We start from the raw sequence: 11,497 nt of genomic DNA on the forward strand, positions 1-11,497 counted from the left end.
ACACTTCTCTATTTGCTTCACTCTGAGAGCTTTTTCCCTCTGCGCCATGTCCTTACAGAACACCAACCAGCTCCCATCTCTTAACACTTTAGCATTGACAACTTCCCCAATCAACTCTTTTATCACAGCTGTCAACCTTATCGGACTCATCGCCCCAACTCAGTGCTACTACACTGATCAAGCCACCAAACAAATGACCAGCCCTCTGTGTCAAACTGATTCTCCTGAGAGAGTTCAGGCTTTGGAATCATGACACCTCAGATGCCCTTGGCAGATAGAATAGCTTACTGTGTCCTGGAGCAATTCTTTAGGAGAGTCATTTTTTGAAGAAATGTACACTTAAAAATAGCATTGTTTTTTTTAGCTTGCTCAATAAGAAATGCAGCAGCCATGACTGAAGTCAAATAATACTTTAATGTGGGTGTCTCTTGTATGTGTGTTCGCACGTGACAAGGGTTTGCATATTAACTTTGCCAAAACAGTTAGTCACTCACCCTTTTAATTTGCTGTTTTTGTTATACTCTTGTGAATTGTTTTTTACTAGATTATTTGTAGTTTTTCATGTTGTTTGTATGTAATTTTTGTAATGACTTGCTGCTGCCCATCTTGGCCAGGACGCTCTTGAAAAATAGATTTTAAATCTCAATGAGCCCTTCCTGGTTAAATAAAGGTTTAATAATAAAATAACATGAAACAGTTTAGTTTATACTGAAATACAGTTCTCGATTGTTTACACATTCTGAAAGCATGCCTCATATTCTCAGAACTCTACACACAAAATCAAAAACACACACAATGGGCAAACCCCCTCAATTCTCCAGCAAAATTAAACTTTACATTCCAAACAAAGTTATTTCTTATCAAAATGGTATTTTGTTTTCAAATGACACACACAAACCATCATATGAATAGACATTTATAAGAACCAGTTGAACACTGATGTGCTCAATGTAAAACACTATGATGAATGGAAAACACTTCTTCTCCATTCATCATAATGACTTAGGCCTTTTTTTGGTTCAGTGTTGCCATTACTACAGACAGTACATACATAAGTGTGTTGTAAAATATTTGAGAATATTGTTTTTATACTCAGAACACACAAATAAACAGTAACAAATATATTTAATTTTCCCCACAAAAACAATGTACACAGTGTACATCCCATTCCCAACCAACACAAAGTTGCACATACAGTGGTCTACATACAAAACAGAAGAATTTAATGTACAGTTACAGTAAAAAAATGTAATTAAAAAAACTTTGCTACATCCTCTCTTCTGTTGCGGTCTGGCCACAGCACCTCATCCACATCACAAGCAATGTTTTCCCTGGCCAAGCAGCGAGGGAAATATCGCCTAGCATGGCGATTCCATAGCTTGGAGAAGAGGTATACGCGTTTGTAGATTTCGGTCATACACTTTCCATCTCCAGGCAGAAAAAAAATTACTCAATAGGATTGAGGAATGGAGAATATGGAGGGAGATAAACAACTAAAAAGCGTGGGTGGGCAGTGAACCAGTTACGAACCAGAGCAGCCCTGTGGAAACTAAACTTGTCCCAAATGACAACGTACCTGTAACGGCTGTCGTAGGAGAGAGAGGACCAAGGCGCAGCGGGGTGCGTGCTCATCATTATATTTATTAAATAAATGTGCTCATCATTATATTTATTAAATAAATGTGAACACGGAAAAACAATAAACAAAGAAACGACGACAGGAAACAGTTTAGCAGGCTATACACATAACAGCAGTGCTAAAACAACTACCCAGAATCTACGAACAAAACACAAACCTATATATATATAGGACTCTCAATCAGAGGCAACAGAAAACACCTGCCTCCAATTGAGAGTCCAACACCCAATACTAAGACATAGAAATACAAAGAACTAGAATGAACATAGAAATACAAAAACATAGAACATATCCCAAAACCCCGAAATAATAAATCAAACACCCTTCCAAACAAACCACCACCCCGAACCACATAAAACAAATACCCTCTGCCACGTCCTGACCAAACTACAATAACAAATAACCCCTATACTGGTCAGGACGTGACAGTACCTGAGCTGCTCTGGGCCATCTACCTGATCTGGTGGAATGAGTGTGTTGTGTAGGGTGTCCAGGAATGTGATCAGATGGGCGGTGTTGTAGGGGCCAAGGGTAGCATGGTCATGGATGATGCCGCGGTGGGTAATTCGCTGCACACATTGTGATGTTCCCTCCGCGCTGTCCAGGGACTTGCACAACGGCACGCTGGCCAATGATATTCCTTCCCCTCTTTCGTCTTTTTGTGAGGTTGAATCCAACCTCATCAATGAAGATGAACTGGTGCTCCACTGCAGCCACCTCTAGCTCAAGGACTCTCTGAAACACACATGACAATATCAGAAATAGACATGGAGTGGTCACTATTGTGAAGCACAATCATTATGATTACAATACTGAAATATGTATAATTTATGCAGTGTTGAGAGTATGCATAAATTGTGGGATTATATAGGACTCACTTGCACATAGTTATATCGCAATTCTTTGACTCTTTCTGAATTGCGTTCAAATGGCACCCTGTAGACCTGCTTCATCCTGAGATTATTTCTGCGCAAGACACGGTCCAGTGTTGATAAGCTTACCCTATCAATATTTTGAAATCTCATTGTTGTCTATTATTTTTCTTTGCATTTGCCGTAATGTTATGGCGTTATTTTCTAGGACCATGTTCATGATTTCAGTTTCCTGTTCAGGAGACAGAACCCGTTCCCGACCACCTTGTGTTGGTAATCTTTCAGTTCTGCCAAACAAATAGTAAAATACTGTAAATACAAAGTAGGAATACATTTCCCAAATACTTGAAACATACTTTATTTTTACAGTCCTACAGAACAGTCCACAGGCAATACTGTACTACTGTACTCATTGAGTACTGTATTGATATGCAGTACTGCAACTTTCTAGTGAGAGTAGATTTCTTACCTATTCTCATTTCGGAATGTCCGGATGATGGATGCTACAGTGTACCTGCTCAAATGTGTCTGTACTCTTTGCCCAGCCTCCCTCATTGTTAGACCATGGTTGACCACATGATCAACCAAAGTGGCTCGGATCTCATCAGAGATTACGGTCCTAGGCCTTCCTCATCCTTGTCCTCGTCCTTGTCCTCCCCGTCCTCCTCCTCTTACTCTCACTCCTCTGGCTCTGCCTCTGTTTCCAATGTTGGCATCCATTGCTCCAAAACAGAAGAGCTCACCTGTTGCCCTTTTATGCTAAAGCTCTGATTGCTAATTGTAAAACTGTGTGACGGGTGTTTGCCCAAGTGATGAGTCAGTGTGCATATTTGAATGGCAGTGTGTTCATTGTGAAAACAAGAGATTTTCTGCATGAAAATTGTGCCAAATGCAAAGAATTGTGTGTAGTGTTTTGAAAAAAGTGTGTTTTAGAACTGCAATTTGAGTGTAAAGCAGGAATTGTGCTTGTAGTTTAGCAGAATTGGTTCAGGGGGTTGGTGCATGAGTTACATGTTGTGGTCATTGTGTCTCAAGTACCAGTATATGTGTGTGAACAATTGAGAAAAACTGTAAGAGCAGTTAGTATCATGTCCAGCAGAAAGCAGGAATCTCAGGCCATAAAAGGGCATGCGTCTCATAGAGATGATGTCATCAGAACAGCCATGCGTGCTGGGTCTCCCCTTTCAGTTACAGAGAGAGAGAGAGAGAGAGAGAGAGAGAGAGAGAGAGAGAGAGAGAGAGAGAGAGAGAGAGAGAGAGAGAGAGAGAGAGAGAGAGAGAGAGAGAGAGAGAGAGAGAGAGAGAGCGAAAGAGAGAGAGAGCCTGTGTGTTACAGAGAAGGAAGATATTGTGTGTGTGTGGCCAAGGAAAAGGCAGGGTGTGTACGAGTGAGAGAGGATAGAAGCAAAAGGTTTGAGAAAGACTAGTTTACTAGAGGGAGAAGTGTGAGCAAGAGGAATAAAGGTTACAAAAAAATAGGAATACAGAAAGTGAGAGGGAGTGAGGGACAGAAACAAAAGTCATAGCAGCTGCTTCTCACCAGAACTGAGCCAAAGGGAACAGGAGAGTTTCTGCGCCATGGGCAAATCAGGTAAGACTACATGAGATTTAATTGTGTGTGTGTGTGTGTGTGTGTGTGTGTGTGTGTGTGTGTGTGTGTGTGTGTGTGTGTGTGTGTGTGTGTGTGTGTGTGTGTGTGTGTGTGTGTGTGTGTGTGTGTGTGTGTGTGTGTGTGTGTGTGTGTGTGATTACAAAAGAGGCTTAGCTCTCAGTTTGTGCCAATTGGCTGTTATCATGCAACAGGAAAAAGGGGTGGATTTTAAAAAGCTGTACATATTAATTTGACATGGTCTTGTAACGCCTATGCGCTAGGTCAGTTTCTTCTCTTCTGTGGTAAAGATGAAACCACTATTGAGAGTATCAGGAATAGCTGTGGTAGTAGGGGAATTCCCTATTTGCAAGCTGTGTCTGGTTATTTGAGTGTGTGTGTTTTGATATTGATTGACAGAACATTTTAGGGGCCAGTTTCCAGAACAATATTATCCTCCATTGAAAGTGGTATTTAGTTTAGGAATAAGCTAAGTCTGGGTCAAGGATCCAGCCCCAAGGACTGCAACCACTGATCCATCACAAGACCGTAACAGACTGTGTATTTCACTACACCCGCAATAACATCTGCTAAATATGTGTATTTAGCAAATAAAATTGTGTGTGTGTGTGTGAATCGCCTCATTGTGTGAATGCCAGAGAGAATGGAGATGCACGAGTAGGGCTGTGATTGGCACCAGGCTGGGGAGAGGGGGAGAGGGAGGATGTGTCCCCCATTCATTCATACCCTGGTTTTGTCTGTCTAGTAGTGTATAGACTCAGTCAAGCCTGGGAACAGCCATATGTATGGAGCTTACTGGAGATGTACTACTGCCTAAGTTACTGTCTGATTATCTGCAGCCTACCATTTTATTGAGTTGTATTAATGATTTGAAAATTTGATTGTATATTATAGTGAAAACAAGGGAAACAATAGACACTTATCCTTCAGTTTTTTCATGTCATCTTGTTTTATGTGATTCTCTCAGCTTCTAAGCAGTTTTCGGAGGAGGTGTTGCGGAGTCATAACGAGTATCGTAGGAAGCACCAGGCGCCCCCTCTGAAGCTGAGCAGCAAGCTGAGTAGAGATGCCACTAGGTGGGTCACACACACATTGGGCCCACCCCACACACACTTATCTATCTCCTCCACCCACCACCACCTTTATCAGAAACATGGCCAACTACACCCAAACCCTTACTTCCTTCCTTCCTTCCTTCCACTTCACCTAACCCCACCCATATATCAGCTGTCTTTATTTAACTATTACCACAACTATGTCCACCCTGTAGGTATGCTGAGTCTCTGGCCAGCACACGGATCCTGAAGCACAGTGTTGAGTCCAGTAGGGGGAGCTGTGGCGAGAACCTGGCCTGGGCCTCCTATGACCAACCAGGTACACACTCTAACCCAATGATTCTTAATGCTATGACCAACCACAAACATTGACATAGCCTGCATATGTGTAGATATGGAAATGAGGACAGACACATTATTCACTGTGTACGGTACAGATAGTAACATTAAAGAGGGCGATCCAGAGTCTCTGTAGGGTTAGGGTTTAGTTAGGTCTAAACTATAGAGTATCCTGTCCAGTGGCGGCCCAGGCAGGAACAGCTGGGGTCCGTTTCCCTGCTCTGTGTTTGGAGTGTGTTTCAGCAACAAGACCATGACTCAGAGCACAACTATGTCTGTGCACTGACCTGACAGTCTGCTGTGATTCATAAACAGTCTCCTATTGATACATACTATCACTGGGTCATGCTCAGTTCAACTCTCTCTGGACTTCTCCTCTGAAACTGGGGTTCTCAAACCTCTCCGTGTTCTTCTGACCCACCTAAATCTTTGGCAGCTTTTAGAGGGTTAGCACTGTTGCCTTGGACAGCTGCCATCTTGGATAATATTTCCTTGCCACTGTCATCTCTGTGGTTTTTGGCCCGAGTTGCTGTTAAACAATAGTCACAAAGGCAACAAACAAGTATAATGTTATGTGATAACCTGTAACCTTTGTCCTCTCTGTGTATAGGGAAGGATGTGGCCGACCGCTGGTATGACGAGGTACAACAATACAACTTCAACCGCCCCGGCTTCTCCTCTGGCACAGGTGAGACGTGTGCACACACACACATACACACACTCTGACTCGGTGTAGTGCTGCATGCCACAGTGTTGTGTTCACCCAGGCTGGGTTCAGGGTTGGACTGTGTGTTCTCTGTTCTATAAACGTGACGTAACCGTTCTGTGACTGTGTAGATCTGGGACTCAGCTCACAAACATGCATGTAACACTGCTGCCTGTGGGAAAATCACAGTTCTTTATAGCATTCCCAGTCTTTTCTGTCATTCCTGTTCCCTTCCTAAAGCTTCCTGCTCAGTGTGACCGACCCTGCAGCGTCAGGATCACTCCTATCAACTCATGTGCTGCTGATAGATAAAGGAGGAGAGGAAAGACAGAGGGGGAGAGATGGGAGTGTGCAATAGAGGGGAAAGAGTGTATATGGGGAGGACGATAGAGGGGGGGAGGAGATTAATATAGGGTTCTGTAGCTGTATATATTTAGAGGAGCAGTGCTGCAGACAGCTTCCTTCAGTGAATGTGTTTAGCTTGTCTCTCTTTTCTCTCTCTCATCAGGTCATTTCACAGCAATGGTGTGGAAGGGCAGTAAGAAGCTGGGTGTGGGGAAGGCCAGTGCGCCAGATGGCTCGTCATTCGTGGTAGCCAGGTACTTTCCAGCAGGGAACATCACCAACCAGGGACACTTTGACAACAACGTCCTGCCGCCCAAGGACTAAGGAACATATTGACCCATCACCCCCATCCCCCAGGAGCTGACCATCCAAAAGACATTTGCACTTTGACTTGTGTCCTTGACTTTATATACAGTGGCAAGAAAAAGTATGTGAACCCGTCAGAATTACCTGGATTTCTGCATAAATTGGTAGCACTGTTGTTACTCTCCCTAGGAGTGGTCATCCTGCAAAGATGACTGCAAGAGCACAGCGCAGAACACTCAACGAGGTTAAGAACAATCCTAGAATGTCAGCTAAAGACATACATAAATCTCTGTAACATGATAACATCTCTGTTAACGAGTCTACGATAGTAAAACACTAAACAAGAATGGTGTTCATGGGAGAACACCACGGAAGAAGCCACTGCTGTCCAAAAAAACATTGCTGCACATCTGAAGTTCGCAGAAGTGCACCTGGATGTTCCACAGCGCTACTGGCAGAACATTCTGTGGACAGATGAAACTACAGTTGAGTTGTTTGGAAGGAACACACAACACTATGTGTGGAGAAAAAAAGGCACAGCACACCAACATCAAAACCTCATCCCAACTGTAAAGTATGGTGGAGGGAGCATCATGGTTCGGGGCTGCTTTGCTGCCTCAGGGCCTGGACAGCTTGCTATCAGCGACGGAAAAATGAAGTCCCTAGTTTATCAAGACATATTGCAGGAGAATGTTAGGCTATCTGTCCGCCAATTGAAGCTCAACAGAAGTTGGGTGATGCAACAGGACAACGACCCAAAACACAGATGTATATCAACAACAGAATGGCTTCAACAGAAGAAAATACGCCTTCTGGAGTGGCCCAGTCAGAGTCCTGACCAGTGGCGGTTCTAGACCATTTCAACTGGGGGGGCCAAGCTGGGGCCAGTTGTACTGTTAGAGGGGCCAGTTACATTAGACGTTATTGCTGTCATATTGTTTTCTTCACTGCATTACAGGCATTAGCAGGCAAAATACCATGTTCATAATCATTAGTGTTCCGCGTTGCCACTGTCTAATAACAGATGTTAAAAAAGAACGATAGCAAAAATGTGTTATGTAAAAATTATTTCATACTCCACATTTAGGGGGGCCACAAGGGGGTCCAAAATTGTTGTCACAAGGGCACTACCCCCCCCCCCCCCCCTAGTGGTCTTGACCTCAACCCGATTGAGATGCTGTGGCATGACCTCGAGAGCAGTTCACACCAGACATCCCAAGAATATTGTTGAACTGAAACAGTTTTGTAAAAAGGAATGGTCCAAAATTCCTCCTGACCGTTGTGCAGGTCTGATCCGCAACTACAGAAAACGTTTGGTTGAGGTTATTGCTGCCAAAGGAGGGTCAACCAGTTATTAAATCCAAGGGTTCACATACTTTTCCCACCCTGCACTGTGAATGTTTACACGGTGTGTTCAATAAAGACATGAAAATGTATAATTGTCTGTGTGTTATTAGTTTAAGCAGACTGTTTGTCTATTGGTGTGACCTAGATGAAGATCAGATCAAATGTTATGACCAATTTATGCAGAAATCCAGGTATTTCCAAAGGGTTCACATACTTTTTCTTGCCACTGTATATGTGTGTGTGTGTGTGTGTGTGTGTGTGTGTGTGTGTGTGTGTGTGTGTGTGTGTGTGTGTGTGTGTGTGTGTGTGTGTGTGTGTGTGTGTGTGTGTATATGACAAAACCACTGTGACAAACAAATGCATAAAATATATATATATGCACACCATTGACCAAACCCAGACCATGCCAGCTGTGCCATCTGGAGGTGTATCAGCCACCCAACTGTGTTTCGACCTACTCATTCCATCGTTAGTGGGGATAGAGATTCACCTGTGATGTTCCTACAGTAATCTACTCAGACATTTCACGAATGCTAAACCCTTTGGTGACTGGATTGTATTTGTAAGGAAACAGTTGAGTTGAGAGAGCATATACAAACAATTAATTTCTAATGCTGGAGGATACATAGTAAAATCATTTCTGGTGAAATAAAATATATATATATATATACACACATACACACAGTACCAGTCAAAAGTTGACACACCAACTCATTCAAGGGTTTTTATTTATTTTTACTATTTTCTACATTGTAGAATAATAGTGAAGACATCATAACTATGAAATAACACATACAGAATCATGTAGTAACCAAAAAAGTGATAATTAAACAAATCGAAATATATTTTACATTCTTCAAAGTAGCCAGCCTTTGCCTTGATGACACCTTTGCACTCTTGGCATTCTCTCAACCAGCTTCACTTGGAATGCTTTTCCAACAGTCTTGAAGGAGTTTCCACATATGCTGAGCACTTGTTGGCTACTTTTCCCTCACTCTGTGGTTCAACTCATCCCAAACCATCTCAATTGGGTTGAGGTTGGGTGATTGTGGAAGCCAGGTCATCTGGCGCGGCACTCATTACTCTCCTTCTTGGTCAAATAGCCCTTACACAGCCTGGAGGTGTGTTGAGTTAATGTCCTGTGGGGAAAAAATTAGTCCCACGAAGCGCAAACCAGATGGGATGGTGTATCGCTGCAGAATGCTGTGGTAGCTATGCTGATTAAGTGTGCCTTCAATTCTAAATAAATCACCGACAGTGTCACCAGCAAAGCACCATCTCACCTCCTCCTCCATGCTTCACGGTGGGAACTACACATGCAGAGATCATCCGTTCACCTATTCTGCGTCTCAGAAAGACGGCAGTTGGAACCAAACATCTCAAATTTGGACTCATCAGACCAAAGGACAGATTTCCACCAGTCTCATGTCCATTGCTCGTGTTTCTTGGCCCAACCAAGTCTCTTCTTCTTATTGGTGCCCTTTAGTAGTGGTTTCTTTGCAGCAATTCGACCATGAAGGCCTGATTCACGTAGTCTCCTCTGAACAGTTGATGTTGAGATATGTCTGTTACTTGAACTCTGTGAAGCATGTATTTGGGCTGTGATTGCTGAGGCTGATAACTCTAATGAACTTATCCTCTGCAGCAGAGGAAACTCTGGGTCTTCCTTTCCTGTGGCGGTCCTCATGAGAGACAGTTTCATCATAGCACTTGATGGTTTTTGTGACTGCACTTGAAGAAACTTTCAAAGTTCTTGAAATTTTCCTGATTGACTGACCTTCATTTCTTAAAGTAATGATGGACTGTTGTTTCTCTTTGCTTATTTGAGCTGTTCTTGCCATAATATGGACTTGGTCTTTTACCAAATAGAGCTATCTTCTGTATACCACCCCTACCTTGTCATAATACAACTGAATGACTCAAACGCATTAAGAAGGAAAGAAATTCCACAAATGAACTTTTAACAGGGCACTTTTAACAGGTGACTACCTCATGAAGCTGTTTGAGAGAAAGCTGTAATCAAGGCAAATATTATCTCAAATGTAAAATATATTTAGATTTGTATAACACGTTTTTGGTTACTACATGATTCCATGTGTTATTTCATAGTTTTTACGTCTTCACTATAATTCTACAATGTAGAAATAGTAAAAATCAAGAAAAACCCTTCAATGAGTAGGTGTCCAAACTTTTGAATGGTACTGTGTTTATACAGTACCGTTCAAAAGTTTGGGGTCACTTAGAAATGTCCTTGTTTTTGAAAGAAAAGCAAAAGTTCTGTCCATTTAAAATAACATAAAATGTATCAGAAATACAGTGTAGACATTGTTAATGTTGTAAATGACTATTGTAGCTAGAAACGACTGATTTTTAATGGAATATTTGCATAGACGAACAGAGGCCCATTATCAGCAACCATGACTCCTGTGTTCCAATGGCACGTTGTGTTAGCTAATCCAAGTTTATCGTTTCAAAAGGCTAATTGATCATTAGAAAACCCTTTTGCAATTACGTTGCACCGAGGCATCCCACTCCTCTTTCTAATCTGGTTAGAGCCAGTTTGCACTGTTCTGTGAAGGGAGTAGTACACAGCGCTGTACGAGATCTTCTTGGCAATTTCTCGCATGGAATATCCTTCATTTCTCAGAACAAGAATAGACTGACGAGTTTCAGAAGAAAGTGCTTTGTTTCTGGCCATTTTGAGCCAGTAATCGAACCCACAAATGCTGATGCTTCAGATACTCAATTAGTCTAAAGAAGGCCAATTTTATTGCTTATTTAATCAGGACGACAGTTTTCAGCTGTGCTAACATAATTTCAAAATGTTTTTCTAATGATCAATTAGCCTTCTAAAATGTTAAACTTGGATTAGCTATCACAACGTGCCATTGGAACACAGGAGTGATGGTTGCTGATAATGGACCTCTGTATGCCTATGTAGATATTCCATAAAAAATCTACTGTTTACACCTGCAATAGTCATTTACAACATTAACAATGTCGACACTGTATTTCTGATCAGTTTTATGTTATTTTAATGGACAAAAAATGTGCTTTTCTTTAAAAAACAAGAACATTTCTAAGTGACCCCAAACTTTTGAATGGTACTGTATATACGTACGGTATATATAATGTTTTACTCATTATGGGCATGTTTTTGTGAGTTTGATTCAAACTGACCTGTTTTATGAACTGAACACTTATTTGACTGTATGTTTTGTATTCTGTTTGTATTTTAAGTTTGATATTTAACCAGTTTTATGTAATAAACGCGAATGC

The 11,497-nt window shown here is 41.9% G+C and overlaps 1 protein-coding gene across 1 annotated transcript; it reads left to right on the forward strand.

The window, feature by feature from the left end:
- Positions 1–3,798: 3,798 nt before the first annotated feature.
- Positions 3,799–8,304, forward strand: LOC106605424 (Golgi-associated plant pathogenesis-related protein 1). Its single transcript, XM_014201066.2, has 5 exons — positions 3,799–4,102; positions 5,088–5,196; positions 5,391–5,494; positions 6,125–6,202; positions 6,729–8,304. Exons 1-5 carry the CDS (start codon positions 4,090–4,092, stop codon positions 6,887–6,889), a joined length of 465 nt encoding a protein of 154 aa, XP_014056541.1. The 5' UTR covers positions 3,799–4,089; the 3' UTR covers positions 6,890–8,304.
- Positions 8,305–11,497: the final 3,193 nt, after the last annotated feature.

The sequence above is a fragment of the Salmo salar genome, chromosome ssa05 (assembly GCF_905237065.1).
Source record: "Salmo salar chromosome ssa05, Ssal_v3.1, whole genome shotgun sequence".
NCBI lineage: Eukaryota > Metazoa > Chordata > Actinopteri > Salmoniformes > Salmonidae > Salmo > Salmo salar.